This window comes from Dromiciops gliroides, chromosome 6, assembly GCF_019393635.1.
Source record: "Dromiciops gliroides isolate mDroGli1 chromosome 6, mDroGli1.pri, whole genome shotgun sequence".
Taxonomy (NCBI): domain Eukaryota; kingdom Metazoa; phylum Chordata; class Mammalia; order Microbiotheria; family Microbiotheriidae; genus Dromiciops; species Dromiciops gliroides.
Window position 1 is genome coordinate 263,596,461 of NC_057866.1, and position 17,145 is coordinate 263,613,605.

General features: G+C 39.4%; 1 protein-coding gene across 1 annotated transcript in view; it reads right to left on the reverse strand.

Annotated features, from left to right (window-relative positions):
* Nucleotides 1–579: 579 nt before the first annotated feature.
* Nucleotides 580–17,145, reverse strand: part of LOC122732285 (mucin-2-like) — a 101,957-nt gene continuing 85,391 nt past the window's right edge. Inside the window, exons 6-8 of the mRNA XM_043972360.1 lie at nucleotides 16,922–17,047; nucleotides 13,009–16,880; nucleotides 580–2,580 (exon numbers count right to left, since the gene is read on the reverse strand). Of these exons, the coding sequence (XP_043828295.1) occupies nucleotides 580–2,580; nucleotides 13,009–16,880; nucleotides 16,922–17,047 (5,999 nt within the window). The remainder of the gene's footprint in view (nucleotides 2,581–13,008; nucleotides 16,881–16,921; nucleotides 17,048–17,145) is intronic.

Below are 17,145 nucleotides of genomic sequence, written 5' to 3' on the forward strand. Positions count from 1 at the left end.
CTCAAAGGATCAGGATCAATTGTTTCAAAGTCCAATGATGGTTGGAAAAAGCAGGAATCTCTTCAATGTGGTCCTTGTTTTCTTTAATTTTATTTCATTTCCTTTTGTTTCATGATGTGTTTAATGGGAAACATTCTTACATTTAATTCTCTGATGCAACTCATGATGAACATTGTCATGTACAGTCAATCTTTTAAAAATCTTGTCTCATGAAATAGAACTCTGGCTTTGATAAATGCATCAGGTCATTTTCCTTTCAACTGTAGACACACAAGGAATTATTTCTCATTTTGCTAATTGTAATTATTATTAGTCATTATATAATTATCACTAATTAAGAATAACTGTCTCTAATTGGTTAGAGTCCCATTGATTTTTCCTTTGAATTCAAGTGAATTAGGATTTATTTTATATCTCCTCACCAAGACCCTCTTTATTTCTGCCTTATAAGTCCTGGCAGTGCCAAATTAATCAACATTAGGTGTGGTGAAATCAGTTGTGATGACAGTTTAATCAGTACTCATTTCCCCAGGAAAGGTGGTTTCATATTCCTCAGTGGTGATGGTTTCTAAGTAGTAGCTAATTTTCTACCAAGGTGGTTTCCTCAGCTGTGACCACTGTGGTGATTGTTTCATCTAGATAAGTGGTCATTTCATCAGTAGTGGCCCATACATCTGTGGTGGTCACATCATCAACTATAGTTGTGTCAGTGGGGGTGAACAAATCAGATGTGGAGGCAATAGGTGAGGTGTCAGGAGGATTAGAGGTATCAAGAGTAACAGTAACAGAAGATGTAGGGGCAGAAGGAATTGGAGAGGATGGAGCATCAGTGGCTGTAGATGTGGTCGGGGCAGTTGTGAACCTATTAGTAAGGGTGGTGGAATTAACTGATGTGGTACTTGTAACAGAGGTGGTTGATAGAGGGGTGGTGGTAGAGGTGGCAGAAGTGGTAGTTGCCACAGTTCTGGTAGTGGTAAGGGACTTGGTACTTGCAGATGTTGTGTTAGAAATAGTAGATGTGCTGCCAGTGGAAGCAGTCGTGGTAGAGGCAGGTCTTGTGGTAGTAGATATAGTGCTTGTGATAGTACCCTTACTAGCAGCATGTATAGTGGACGAAGTAGCCAGAGTTGTAGGAGTAGTAGATGAGGTGGAGGCAGAGGTAGTCCTTGCTGATGTAGCAACAGTGGCTGCTGTGGTGCTTGTGTGGGCAGGTCTTGTGGTAGAGGCAGCAGATGTGGCAACAATTGGTGCTGGAGTAATGTCAGTTAGGGTGGATGAAACTCTCGTGGTTGGAGCAAGAGATGTCGTAGTAGCAACAGATACAGTGGTAGTAGTAGATGGGATCGTAGATTTGCTGCTTGTGGTGGTGGGCACAGTAGAAGCAGGACTTTTAGTTGTGGTGGTGGATTTTACAAAGGGAGTGGTGCTAGTGGTTTTCCTGACAGTGGTAGTTGTAGTGGTAGTGGATTTTGTGGTAGTGGATTTTGTGGTAGATTTGGTGACCTGAGAAGGTTTGGTGGTGATGTTGGTTTTCTTGGAGGTAGAAGATATGGAAGTCGTGGGTTTGGGTTTAGTGGGAGTAGCTTTGATAGTAGTTGAACTGGTGATATTCGCAGGTTTGAGGGTAGCAGTAATGGGTTTTTTATGGGTAGTATATTTGGTGGTAGTGGTGGTAGTAGGTATAATAATGATGGTAGAGCTGATGGTTGTGGGTTCTTGGGTAGTTGTGGTGGTTTGTTTGGTGGTATCAGTATAAGGTTTGGTTGTTGGCTTAGGCTTATGGTGCACATTTGGATTTGGATCACAATGGTGTTGTCCAGGTCTCTGTGGCTTAGATGAATGTGGGGCAGGTCCTTTTTTGGGAGGCTTCTGTGAACTAGGTCTGCGTTTGGGTCTTCTTTTGGGTGATGGTTTCTTTGGAACAGGCCTATGTCCAGGGGCTGTTTTGGGCCTAGGTTTTTGTGAAACAGGCTTCTTTCTGATGACTCTTCTGGGTCGAGGTTTTCGTGTAACAGGCTTCTTTCTGATGACTGTTTTGGGTCGAGGTTTTTGTGTAACAGGCTTCTTTCTGATGACTGTTTTGGGTCGAGGTTTTCGTGTAACAGGCTTCTTTCTGATGACTTTTGTAGGTCGTGGGTTTCGTGAAACAGTCTTCTTTCTGGTGCCTGTTTTGGGTCGGGGGTTTTGGGAAACAGGCTTCTTTCCTCTGGCTGATTTGGGCTGAGGATTTTGTGGAATAGACTTCTTTGTGGAGGCTTTTGTGGTCTGAGAATTTCGTGAAACAAGCTTCTTTCTGGCAGCTGATTTAGACTGAGGGTTTTGTGGAACAGACTTCTTTGTGTTGGTTTTTCTAGTTTGAGGATTTCGTGAAACAGGCTTCTTTCTGGGGGCTGATTTGGGCTTAGGCTTTTGTGGAACAGACTTATTTCTGTTGGCTTTTGTGGTTTGAGGATTTCGTGAAACAGGCTTCTTTCTGGCAGCTGATTTGGACCGAGCATTTTGTGGAACAAACTTCTTTGTGGCAACTGCTTTGATCCGAGAATTTTGTGAAACAGGCTTCTTTCTGGGGGCTGATTTGGGCTGAGGATTTTGTTGAAGAGTTCTCTCTTGTGCTACTGTTTTTCTGGGATGTTTTTGTAGAGTAGACCCCCCTTTTGGGTCTGTTTTGGTTTGGGCTTTTGGTGGGACACGTCTTTTTTGTTTTGCTGGTTCGCTTCTCTGTTTTTGTTGACTTGACTGGCTTTTTTGCTGAATTTGTCTTTGTGAACTTCCCTGAGCTTTTGACTGTCTATTTTGATTTTTAAATGGAACTGAATGAAATTGAGTGGAGCTATACCTTTTTGGAGTAGATAAATTGGAAGGAGAGGAGGCTTTGTTAGATGTTTGTTTTATAGGGGAATTTTGCTGTGATTGCCTTTGGCCAGGCTTTTGAACATGTCGTGACTGATTAACCCTTTTCTGATCAAGTGATTTTGATGGACTATTTCTTTGTTGAAATGCAGAATTTGGATGAACTGCTGTAGCAGAAGATGAACTAGGAGACAATGACTGGGATGAATATGCCCTTGGCCTCTTCTTTGACTCAGCCTGTCTCTGCTGTGTCCTACTTAACTGCAGAAATAAATATGTAGAGAAAGACACATGTAGAGTTAAACATTTTAAAAATCAGATTTTAGAGTTAGATGGTCAGCTAGCTGGTGCAGTGAATAGAGAGCCAGGTCTGGAATCAGGAAGACTCATCTTCCTGGGTTCAAATCTGCCCTCAGCCACTTATTAGCTGTGTGATCCTGGGCAAATCACTTAACTCTGTTTGCCTCAGTTTCCTCATCTGTAAAATAAGCTGGAGAAGGAAATGGAAATCCCCAAATTAGGGTCATGAAGAGTTGGACATGACTCAACAACAACAGCAATGACTATCATGATGACTATCAACTGTCAGGGCTAAATTTTTTTTTAATCTAAAAATAACAGGGCAGGACTAATATTTTAGATCTTAAATAAGGAAATGGTATTTCCTCATGTGCCCCATTTCCTAATTAATTTCATTTCTCTTGGGTTGGGGAAATTTACGTGCTATTTTATTTTTTGTAAAATACTTATAACCTGATAAAGTCTGTGCATGTGAAGACAGGGGTCTTCCACCTTTTCTTTTGCCTAATCTCTTTCTCCATTCCTTTACCTCTCCCCCTAACTTTCAGTGATGTACTAGAAAGGGGATTATGCCATTGAGATGCTGGGGAAATTTTGTACTTTATTTTAGCTATATCTTTGAAACAAATATTCCTGTACAAAACTAATCTGATGTTAAGTGGTTAAATGGAGCAGGGCTACTGGTCATGACCCCCTGAAATGTGGGGAACACACAGCTGGTGGGGGTTCAAGTAAATGGAAGTTGTGAAATTCCCCAACTCATTGAGTTTAAAATGTAAGAAGCCTGAGCCAGAGAGAATGGAGCCAGAATCAACCATTTTATTGGGGGAATCAAATACTGGACAAAGAGTTTAAGTATCTTCTGTCAGGAGTTTTTAACAGATTGAGAGTTTCAACAGTCATTTGCATGACATAAGGAGGGGACAAGGGAACTTATGTTCAGTGAGAATTGAATTTGTTATCATAGGAAGAAACTTGGAAAGAAATCTTGAGGGTAGAAATTAATTGGTATGTTTGTAGATTTGAGGAAAAGTCAGCAACTATGATGGTTAAAGGTAACTGTGATTTAATAAATAGTTATTGATGTCTTTTAAAATCTACTTTGGATAAATGGTTTTTCTAGTAACATTGATGTTCATTTATTCATAGGACACTATCTGTCTATGATACACCCATTGATATACAGATGTAGATATAAATATTTTATAGATTTTTGTATATACCTTTTTTTGGAGCAAAGGGGTTATTAAAGCTTAAAAATGCACTAGGCCAGGAGCAGTTAGTTGGCACAGTGGATAAAGCACTGTTTCTGGATTCAGGAGGACCTGAGTTCAAATTTAGCTTCAAACACTTGACAGTTGCTAGCTGTGTGACCCTGGGCATGTTACTTAACCCTCATTGTCTTGAAAAAAAATGCCCTACACCTTTTGGGATAGCCTGTATAAATAACCAACTCTCAGAAAAAAAAATCAACCCATAAAGGAAGTCCCCCCACCCCACATAAAACAAAACAAAACAAAACCAGAACCAGATCAATTTATAAGTGAATTCTATCAAATCCTCAAAGAAAAATTAATTATAATTTAACACAAATTATAAAAATATGGCAAGATGGAATTTTATTAAACTCCTTCCACAAGGAAAATATGGTCCTAATAACTAAACCAAAGAGAGCTAAAGCAAAAGAGAAAATGGTGTATTCGTATTTTTAATGAATATCAAAGCAAATTATTGAACAAATACTGGTAAAGAGTCTATAGCAAAACAAATGAAAAAGATTATACACTAACATCACCATGGATTGATACCAGCAATTTAGGGCTGGTTCAATATTAAAAACCCCCCAAACTATAACCATCATAGATAATATTAATAAACAAAACAATAAAGTCACATGAGTCTAACAATAGATACAGAAAAAGACTTTAACATAATACAATACTCATTTATGTTTAAAAAGATAGGTATTAAAAATAAATGGACTATTCCATAATAGGATTATTAGTATCTATATAAAGTCAAAAGTTAGCATTATCTGTAATGGAGAAATAGCAGAGACCTTTCCAGTAAGATCATGCATGGGTAAAGCAATATTGCTGATTGTTACAATTGTTATTTGAGGACCTGGAGAACATTGTGCGTGATGACAGCCATATTGTTTAATAAAGAACTGTGAATAATTTAACTCTTCACAGCAATACAATGACCTCTGCACCCTTTACTTCATGAACTTTCAGCTAAGGAGCAGCAGAGGCTGAGTGGGGGGAGATTGAAAGACCCCTTGCTGTTTCTGAAAGTCAGGTCTAGTAGTGCTGAGCAGACATAATCCCTGGCTATGGCTGTGGATGAAGAAGAACAAGCATAAGACCAGTGAGTGCAGTACCACAAGGAATAAGAACATTTTCAGGACAGCATGGTTGGAGCTCTAGCTGTGGCCTAGGGGAGTAGAGGGGTCCCTGAGGTTGAGTCTCCCTTCAGAATTTAGAAAACAACAGTAAGGAGGATCTGAAGTCTAGGGTAACATTACCCATGACTAGGGATTAAAACTTGATGATGATGACAGTAATAATGATGATAATTATAAGATACTAAAAAGAAAACAAAATAACAATAAAAATGAGTAATCAAAGGAAAAAGAACTTGACCATAGATAGCTACTTTGTTTTTAAAAAAGATCTTAAGGAAGCCACTCCTACCCCCAAAGAATAACATCAAATGGTCACAAACCCCAAAAGAACTTTCAAAATTTTTTAACTTTTTTTGAAAATTTATTTATTTTAATTATTTTTTCCAATTACTTGTAAAGATTTTTTTTGAGTTCCAGATTTTTCTCCCACCCTCTTTCCCTCTCTCCTCCTGAGGACAGCAAGCAGTTTGATATAAGTTATACATTACAATCATGTTAAACATATTTCCACATTAGTCATGTTGTAAGAGAAGAATCAGAACAAAAGGGAAAACATGCAAGAAAAAATAAATAAGAATAATAACAAAAAAGTAACAACATAAGTTCTTTCAATTTGCTTCAATTTGCATTCAGACTACATAGTTCTTTTTCTGAATGTGGAGAGCATCCAAAAAGAACTTTCAGAAGTACTTAAAAAGAAATGAATAGGTCAAATAAAAGCAAGAAGATTATGAAGAGAAGTTTACCAATTGGAAAAAGAGATACAAAATCTTAAGAAAGAAAATAACTCCTTAAAAACTACAATTGGACAAGTGGAATCAAATGGCATTATAAGTTACCAAGAAATAATAAAACTAGAAACAATAGAAGAGAATCTGTAACATCTCATTAGAAAAAGCACTTATCTGGATAACAGATCAAAGAGAGAAAATATAGGAATTGTTGGACTACCAGAAAGTAATGTTAAACAAGAATCTGGATACAATACAATTAGAAATTATTAAGGAAAATTGCCCTAAAGTTATAGAACAAAAGGGTAAAATAGAAATAGAAAAAAATCTACTGTTTACCACCAGAAAGAGATCCCAGGAAGAAAACTTATTGGAATGTCTTCCCAGTTTTCAAAATCCCCAGGTTAAATAGAACATATTGTAAGCAACAAGTAACATGCCAATTTAAGTACTGGGGAAAAACAGTCAGTATTTCACAACACCTGCCAACTTCCACACTAGAAGACTCTAAGCCTTGGAACTTCATATTTCAAAGAGAAAAGGATTCTGGGTTGAATCCAAGAAGAACTTACCCAGCAAAGTTGAGTATAATCCTGAATGGAAAAAAAGGACATTTCATGAACTGAAAGACTTTCAGGTATTTGTTACAAAAAGACCAGAACTCAATGGAAAATTCAATATAAAACATCCAGAAGAAATAGAACAAAATCATTAAAGACTAATTATAAACACGTATAAAGGCAAAGTGTTTACTTATGATATATGAAAATGTTATCAATTTTCTTAAAACTGTTATTATTTCTAGTGTAGTATGAAAGAAAGTTAGGAGCTGAGTTGTATAGGACAGTAATTCTAAAAAATGAAATAGGTTGAGAAAAGGCAAAAAGGAACAATAATCTCTCGCTCTCTCTCTCTCCCCTCTCTCTTTTTGCAGGGCAACGAGAGTTAAGTGACTTGTCCAGGGTCACACAGCTAGTGTCAAGTGTCTGGCCCTGGATTTGACCTCAGGTCTTCCTGAATCTGAGGCCAGTACTTCATCCACTGTGCCACCTAGTATCCCCAATAATCTCTTTAAAACAAGGCATGAAAGGAAGAACTAGTATAGAGGAAACAAGTGGGGGTGAGGATGAGGGGAGAAGACAAGGGAGGACTTTTAGAGGTGTGAGGAAAAAGAGCAATAAGAAGGTAAGGGGAGGGGCAGCTAGGTGGCACTAGCCCTGGATTCAGGAGGACCTGAGTTCAAATCCAGCCTCAGACACTTGACACTTTGTAGCTGTGTGACCCTGGGCAAGTCACTTAACCCTACCTGCCTCACAAAAAAAAAGAAGGTAAGGGGAGAAGATAAGGTAACAGGGATAGGGTAAAAAGAGGCTGAGAAGGAAAATAGTAAAAATAAGATGGAGGGAAATTTGCAAATAGCATTATGACTTTGAATGTGAATGGAATGAACTCATCCATAAAATGGAAATGGTTAGCAGAATGGATTAAAAATCAGAAACCAACAATATGTTGTTTACAAGAAACACATTTAAGAGTGAGAAATATAGGGGGCAGCTAGATGGCACAGTGGATAAAGAACTGGCCCTAGGTTCAGGAGGACCCAAGTTCAAATGTGACCTTTGACACTAACTAGTTGTGTGACCCTGGGCAAGTCACTTAACCCTCATTGCCCCACCAAAAAAAAAAAAGAGTGAGAAATATAAAGAGAGTTAAAAGGGAGGGTTGGATTTTTTATGCTTCAGCTGATGCAAAAAAAAAAAAAAAGCCAGGGATAATAATTATGATCTCAGACAAAGTCTGACTAAAATATATGTAATTTAAAAGAGATAAATAGGGTAGCTTCATTTTAATAAAATGTACCATCAATATTGAACTTATATGCACCAAATACTATAGGATTTAAATTTTTTAAAGAAAAGTTAAATGGTGGATAAAGGTAGTAGTACTATAATAGTAGGAAACTTAATTGTAACCTCTCAGAACTTGATAAATCAATCCCAAAAATAAGTAAGGAAGAAATAAAGGAAATGAACAGAATTTTAGATAAACTACATAGGATAGATATCTGGAGAGAATTGTATGGACATACAAAGGAATATATCTTTTTCTCAGTGGTTCATGGTATCTTTACAAAGATTGATCACATATTAGTGCATATATTTTTTTTCCAATTAGAATAAAATAATAGTTTATTTAGGTACTAGGGAACTGAAACCAAGAGAGAAGTCCTTGCACTTCTTATGGGAAGAAGGCGTGACTCAGAGGTGTGGCTCTCTGAAATACCTTTCAGTTTCTTAATTCTTTTTTAAAAATTAATAAAGTATTTTATTTTTTTCCCATTACATGTAAAGATAGTTCTCAACTTTTGTTTATACAAGCCTTCCAATTTCAGATTTTTCTCCCTCCCTCCCCTCCCTCCCCCTCCCCTAGACAGCAGGTAATCTGATATAGGTTATATACACATTTTTAATTTTTTTGCAGGGAAATTGGGTTAAGTGACTTGCCCAAGGTCACAAAGCTAGTAAGTCCTAAATGTTCGAGGCCATATTTGAACTCATGTCCTCCAAAGTCCAGGGCCAATGCTCTATCCACTGAGCCACCTAGCTGTCCACAGTGCATAAATTTTTTATAGTGAAAGCAGAAATATTAAAAGTATCCTTTTCAAATCATAATGTGATAGAATTGTATTTAATATGGGACCAAGGAAACTTAGATTAAAACTAAAACAACCTAATCTTAAAAAACGAGTGGGTTAAACAACAAATCATAGAAACAATCAATAATTTCAATAAAGAGAATGACAATAATGAGACAGCATATCAAAAGCTACAGGATACAGCAAAAACACTGATTAGGGGAAAATTTATATCTCTAAATGCTTACATCAATAAAATAGAGAAAGAGCAGTTGAATGAATTGGGTATGCAATTAAAAAAACTAGAAAAAGAATGAATTAAAAATCCCCAATTAAACACTAAATTAAAAATCCTAAAAATTAAAGGTGAGATTTTTAAAATTTGGATTAAAAATCCATAGAATTAATAAATAAAACTAGGAATTGGCTTTATGAAAAATATGTAAACAATTGTTTAATTTGATTTAAAGAGAGAAGAAAACCAAATCACTTATATAAAAAATGAAAAGGATGAATATACCACTAATGAAGATGAAATTAAAGGAATCGGGGCAACTAGATGGCTCAGTAGATAGAGCACCGGCCCTGGAGTCAGGAGTACCTGAGTTCAAATCCGGCCTCAGACACTTAATACTTAACTAGCTGTGTGACCCTGGGCAAAGCACTTAACCCCAATTGCCTCACTAAAAAAGAAAAAAAAGAAATTAAAGGAATCATAAGGCATTATTTTGCCCAATTATATGCCAGTAAATTTTGCAATATAAGTGAAATGGAAGAATATTTACAAATATATAAATGGCCTAGATTAGCAGAAGAAAAAATAGAATATCTAAATACGCCAATTTTAGAAAAAGAAATTCAATACTCCATAAATTAACTTCCAAAGAGGAAAGCACGGATTCACAAGTGTATTCTATAAAACATTTAAAGATCAACTAATTCCAATATTAAATAAATTGTTTGGAATATAGGTAAAGAAGGGATCCTATAAAATTCCTTTTATGAAACAAATATGATGCTGATACCTAAGGTAGGAAGACTAAAATCAGAAAAAAGGAAAATTATAGACTAGTTAATTAATGTAAATCTAAAAATCTGATATAAAATACTAGCTAAAATATTATTACAACCATTATACATTATGATCCTGGAATTTATACCAGGAATGTAGGGATTGTGTAACTATATATTATTTGTATTAGATATTATTATATTATATATGAACATATATGTGCTTGTCTATGTATATATGTATATATACCATATTATATATATTATTATGTATATGATTATATCAATAGATGCAGAAAAAGCTTTTGATAAAGTCCAACACTCATTTTTATTACGAATACTTGAGGGGCAGCTAGGTGGTTCAGTGGATAAAGCACTGGCCCTGGAATCAGGAGAACCTGAGTTCAAATCTGGCTCAGACATTTGACACTTACTAGCTGTGTCACCCTGGGCAAGTCCCTTAATCCCCATTGCCCTGCAAAAAAGTAAAAATAAAAATAAAAATAATAAAAAACCATTATTCACTTCCTCAGTCACTAAACCAGGAACTCAGGAAGGTGACATGCATGAAGTTGGACCTCAGAATAACTTTTCACACCTTTCCTTCTCCCCAAGGCTAAGTCAAACCTTCTAGTGTGTAAATCCTTAGACTGAGCAGAGTAGGGCAGCTAGATGGCAGCAGTTAAAGTGCTAGTCCTGGAGTCAGGAAGACCTGAGTTCAAATGTGGCCTCAAACGAGTACTAACAGTGTGACCCTGGGCAAGTCCCTTAACCCTATTTGGCTCAGTTTCCTCATCTGTAAAATGAGATGGAGAAGGAAATGGCAAAGCACTCTAGTATGTTTGCCAAAAGTACCTGAAATGGGTCACACACGGAGAGATGGACACAACTGAAAATGATTCAGCAACAAAAGCAAGAACTGGGGGAAGAGGAAAAGACTCTGGCCAAGATCCCCACAGTGACTTCAACACAATTAGCCTGAAGGCAACTATTTGCACCCCCCCCAAAACAATGCCCCTGCCATTGAATCTGCACTGTCTCAATCACTGTAACATCTCAAGGGGGTGCAATATGGTGCTGTAGTGCCAATATGAGCTTCCTTGCTTCAGGAGGTCTTTGGCTCACTTGATTTCTCTGGTCAATGTGGAGTGGGGTAGTAGTTGCCATTTGGACAATCTTCTTTCCCCTGTAGGTAGGTAGGTGGCTCAATGGGCCTGGGGTCAGTTAGACTTGATTTCAAACTCTGGGAAGTTGTGAGAATTAAATGAGAAAATATTTGTGAAAAACAGCACAGTGACCCATATGTATTAAGAACTTAATAAATGTTTAGAAGGCAAGGTTTCTTAGCTCTTGAGCTTGGAGTCACTTATCAGTATGAAGTGAAGTAGCTAAGGTTCTCAGGGCTTTGTGGTCCTTTGTGGTAAGCTGAACAGACATTTCCCAGTTATCTAATGGATACAAAGCACTATGCTAGGTACTAGGAAAGATAAAAAAAAATAAAGAAAAATTAGGGATCTTACAATCTAGTAGAGGAATTGGTAATCTTTATATATGTATATATATATATATATTTAACATGAGTTGAGATTTCTATGTGGTGGGTATGATTTTAAATGTATTTTATAAAATAATGTTTGAACGTTTTTCTTCTCTGTATTAATACACATAAGGGCAGCTAAATGGTGCAGTGGGGAAAGGACTGGGAGTATTTATCTTCCTGAGTTCAGATCTGGCTTCAGACACTTATTAGCTGTGTGACCCTGGGCAAGCCACTAAAGCCATTTTGCCTCAGTTTCTTCATTTGAAAATGGAGAGAGAAATAGCAAACCACCCCAGTATCTTTGCCAAGAAAACCCCATAAGGGGTCGTGAACAGTTGGACTTAAGAACAACCACATTAATGCACACCACAATACACCATGAAAATGTGTACAATATCATCAGTTGCAGAACAATTGAAAGAGTTGTCTGGAGTGGTTTGGAGCATTGAGAAGAGAAAAATGAAGCCATGGCCTTCAACTCCTCAGCCATTAAAGCAGATAGTATCTACATCATTATAGTTTGCAAGTGATGCTCATATTGAAGAGGTTTTTTAATGAATTATGTAAACATGGATGGATTTCTGGTGAGATATGTTTTTTTTGTGTGTAAAACAAGTCCCCTGAAAGAACAGGTAAATCCATATTTATACATTTAATCATAGTTTTATGATTTGATACTTTGACTTTAAGCTAACTTTTAAAAATTCTTTTTCAATTGATTGACTAAGGGACAATTATTATCTTCTCTAAAAGATTCAACCTGAAATTCTCATATAGAAAACAATTATGATTTGATTTTTAAAAGCAATTTAGATGTAACATATGAGGAACTTCCCGTTAGTGAAATGCCAGACATCTTTTATTTAAATAAATTCAATAAATGTGTGTTACATAATTCACATCAACTTGAAGAGTGGTCCTTTAATGGAAGGTCACCTACTAATTTTCTGCCTCAAAGGATCAGGATCAATTGTTTCAAAGTCCAATGATGGTTGGAGAAAGCAGAAATCTTTTCAATGTGGTCCTTGTTTTCTTTAATTTTATTTCATTTCCTTTTGTTTCATGATGTGTTTAATGGGAAACATTCTTACATTTAATTCTCTGATGCAACTCATGACGAACATTGTCATGTACAGTCAATCTTTTAAAAATCTTGTCTCATGAAATAGAACTCTGGCTTTGATAAATACATCAGGTCATTTTCCTTTCAACTATAGACACACAAGGAATTATTTCTCATTTTGCTAATTGTAATTATTATTAGTCATTATATAATTATCACTAATTAAGAATAACTGTCTCTAATTGGTTAGAGTCCCATTGATTTTTCCTTTGAATTCAAGTGAATTAGGATTTATTTTATATATCCTCACCAAGACCCTCTTTATTTCTGCCTTATGGTTCCTGGCAGTGCCATATTAATCAGCATTAGATGTGGTGAAATCACTTGTGATGACAGTTTAATCAGTACTCATTTCCCCAGGAAAGGTGGTTTCATATTCCTCAGTGGTGATGGTTTCTAAGTAGTAGCTACTACAGAGGTGGTTTCCTCAGATGTGACCACTGTGGTGGTCGTTTCATCGGGTGTGCTTGTGTCAAGATTAGTGGTTGTTTCATCAGTAGTAGCCAATGCCTTGGTGGTGATCACATCATCAACTATGGTTGTGTCAGTGGGGGTGATCGAATCAGATGTGGAGACAATGGGTGAGGTGTTAGGAGGAGTAGAGGTATCAAGTGTAACACTAGCAGAAGATGTAGGGACAGAAGGAGTTGGAGAGGATGGAGCATCAGTGGTTGTAGATGTGGTCGGGACAGTTGTGCTAATGACATATGTGCTAGCAGATGTGATAGTTGTTGGGGCAGATGTGCTGGCTATAGATGTGGTGCTCCCAGGTACTGTAGTAGAGGAAGGAGATGTGGTAGTGGCAGGATTGGTAGTGCTAGTGGCAGCAGAGGTGGTTCCAGTAGAAGTAGTGTTAGTGGAAGCAGATGTAGTGGTCAGGGAGGCAGAAGTGGTAGTGGCATCTTGTGTGGTAGGGGTAGATGTAGGAGAAGTAGTTGTGGACCCTGTGGTAAGGGTGGTGGAAGTAACTGATGTGGTACTTGTGACAGAGGTGGTTGATAGAGAGTTGGTAGCAGAGGTGGCTGAAGTGGTAGTTGCCACAGTTGTGGTAGTGGCAGGAGATGTGGTGCCTTGAGTTGTGTTTAAGGTATCAGAGGTGGTGGTGGGAGCAGATGTAGTAGAGGAAGATGCAGTGGTAACAGGTGTTGTAGTAGAGGAAACAGATTTGTTAACAGCTATAGATGTGGGGCCTGTGGGAGTGATGATAGAAGTAGCAGTAGTTGTGGAAGGGCTAGTAGAAGTAGTTTCTGAGGAGGCTGTGGTAGAGGAAGCTGATGAGCTGGAGGCACCAGTGGTAGCAGCCACAGATGTAGTCACAGATGTTGCAGAAGTGGTAGAAGTAGCTGATGAGGGCTTGGTGACAGCAGAAGTTGGGATGGAAGTAGTGACATCAGGTATGGTGGTGGCAGTAGGGAAGGAGGTGTCAGTCAGAGTGGTCGTGTCAGTGTCTTCATCAGAGGTGGTGGAATCATCATATGTAGTTGTATCCAGGGGGGAAGTATCAGGAATGGTTGTAACGGTTGTGGAAGCAGGTGTAGTAGTCAGGGTGGCAGAAGTGGTAGTGACATCTTTTGTGGTAGGGGCAGGTGTAGGAGAAGTAGTTGTGGACCCAGTGGTAAGGGTGGTGGATGTAACAGATGTAGTACTTGTAACAGAGGTGGTTGATAGAGGGGTGGTGGTAGAGGTGGCTGAAGTGGTAGTTGCCACAGTTGTGGTAGTGGCAGGAGATGTGGTGCCTTGAGTTGTGTTTAAGGTAGCAAAGGTTGTGGTGGTGGGAGCAGCTGTAGTAGAGGAAGATGCAGTGCTAACAGGTGTTGTAGTAGAGGAAACAGATTTGTTAACTGCTGTAGATGTGGGGCCTGTGGGAGTGATGATAGAAGTAGCAGTAGTTGTGGAAGAGCCAGTAGAAGTAGTTTCTGAGGAGGCTGTGGTAGAGGAAGCTGATGAGCTGGAGGCACCAGTGGTAGCAGCCACAGATGTAGTAACAGATGTTGCAGAAGTGGTAGAGGTAGCTGATGAGGGCTTGGTGGCAGAAGAAGTTGGGATGGAAGTAGTGACATCAGGTATGGTGGTATCAGTAGGGAAGGAGGTGTCAGTCAGAGTGGTAGTGTCAGTGTCTTCACCAGAGGTGGTGGAATCATCATATGTAGTTGTATCCAGGGGAGAAGTATCAGGAATGGTTGTAATGGTTGTGGAAGCAGGTGTAGTGGTCAGGGAGGCAGAAGTGGTAGTGACATCTTTTGTGGTAGGGGCAGGTGTAGGAGAAGTAGTTGTGGACCCAGTGGTAAGGGTGGTAGAAGTAACTGATGTGGTACTTGTGACAGAGGTGGTTGATAGAGAGTTGGTAGTAGAAGTGGCTGAAGTGGTAGTTGCCACAGTTGTGGTAGTGGCAGGAGATGTGGTGCCTTGAGTTGTGTTTAAGGTATCAGAGGTGGTGGTGGGAGCAGATGTAGTAGAGGAAGATGCAGTGGTAACAGGTGTTGTAGTAGAGGAGACAGATTTGTTAACAGCTGTAGATGTAGGGCTTGTGGAAGTGATGATAGAAGTAGCAGTAGTTGTGGAAGGACTGGTAGAAATCGTTTTTGAGGAGGCTGTGGTAGAAGAAGCAGATGAGCTGGAGGTACCCGTGGTAGTAGCCACAGATGTAGTCACAGATGTTGCAGAAGTGGTAGAAGTAGCTGATGAGGGGTTGGTGGCAGCAGAAGTTGGGGTGGAAGTAGTGACATCAGGTATGGTGGTATCAGTAGGGAAGGAGGTGTCAGTCAGAGTGGTCGTGTCAGTGTCTTCACCAGAGGTGGTGGAATCATCATATGTAGTTGTATCCAGGGGAGAAGTATCGGGAATTGTTGTAATGGTTGTGGAAGCAGGTGTAGTGGTCAGGGAGGCAGAAGTGGTAGTGGCATCTTGTGTGGTAGGGGTAGATGTAGGAGAAGTAGTTGTGGACCCAGTGGTAAGGGTGGTGGAAGTAACTGATGTGGTACTTGTGACAGAGGTGGTTGATAGAGGGGTTGTCGTAGAGGTGGCTGAAGTGGTAGTTGCCACAGTTGTGGTAGTGGCAGGAGATGTGGTGCCTTGACTTGTGTTTAAGGTAGCAGAGGTTGTGGTGGTGGGAGCAGCTGTAGTAGAGGAAGATGCAGTGGTAACAGGTGTAGTAGAGGAAACAGATTTGTTAACAGATGTAGATGTGGGGTTCGTGGAAGTGATGATAGAAGTAGCAGTAGTTGTAGAAGGTCTAGTAGAAGTAGTTTCTGAGGGGGCTATGGTAGAGGAAGCAGATGAACTGGAGGCACCAGTGGTGGTAGCCACAGATGTAGTCACAGATGTTGCAGAAGTGGTAGAAGTGGCTGATGAGGGCTTGGTGGCAGCAGAAGTGGCCCCAGAGGTAGCAATGGCAGCAGTAGAAGATACAGGGGTTGTATGTTCAATGGATATAACTGTAGTAGATGTTGGGATGGAAGTAGTGACATCAGGTATGGTGGTGGCAGTAGGGAAGGAGGTGTCAGTCAGAGTGGTAGTGTCAGTGTCTTCACCAGTGGTGGTGGAATCATCATATGTAGTTGTATCCAGGGGGGAAGTATCAGGAATGGTTGTAATGGTTGTGGAAGCAGGTGTAGTGGTCAGGGAGGCAGAAGTGGTAGTGACATCTTTTGTGGTAGGGGCAGGTGTAGGAGAAATAGTTGTGGACCCAGTGGTAAGGGTGGTGGAAGTAACTGATGTAGTACTTGTGACAGAGGTGGTTGATAGAGGGGTGGTGGTAGAGGTGGCTGAAGTGGTAGTTGCCACAGTTGTGGTAGTGGCAGGAGATGTGGTTCCTTGAGTTGTGCTTAAGGTAGTAGAGGAAGATGCAGTGGTAACAGGTGTTGTAGTAGAGGAAACAGATTTGTTAACAGCTGTAGATGTAGGGCTTGTGGAAGTGGTGATAGAAGTAGCAGTAGTTGTGGAAGGACTGGTAGAAATAGTTTTTGAGGAGGCTGTGGTAGAGGAAGCTGATGAGCTGGAGGCATCAGTGGTAGCAGCCACAGATGTAGTCACAGATGTTGCAGAAGTGGTAGAAGTAGCTGATGAGGGCTTGGTGGCAGAAGAAGTTGGGATAGAAGTAGTGACATCAGGTATGGTGGTGTCAGTAGGGAAGGAGGTGTCAGTCAGAGTGGTAGTGTCAGTGTCTTCACCAGAGGTGGTGGAATAATCATATGTAGTTGTATCCAGGGGGGAAGTATCAGGAATGGTTGTAATGGTTGTGGAAGCAGGTATAGTGGTCAGGGAGGCAGAAGTGGTAGTGGCATCTTGTGTGGTGGGGGTAGATATAGGAGAAGTAGTTGTGGACCCAGTGGTAAGGGTGGTGGAAGTAACTGATGTGGTACTTGTAACAGAGGTGGTTGATAGAGGGGTGGTGGTAGGGGTGGCAGAAGTGGTAGTTGCCACAGTTCTGGTAGTGGTAAGGGACTTGGTACTTGCAGATGTTGTGTTAGAAATAGTAGATGTGCTGCCAGTGGAAGCAGTCGTGGTAGAGGCAGGTCTTGTGGTAGTAGATATAGTGCTTGTGATAGT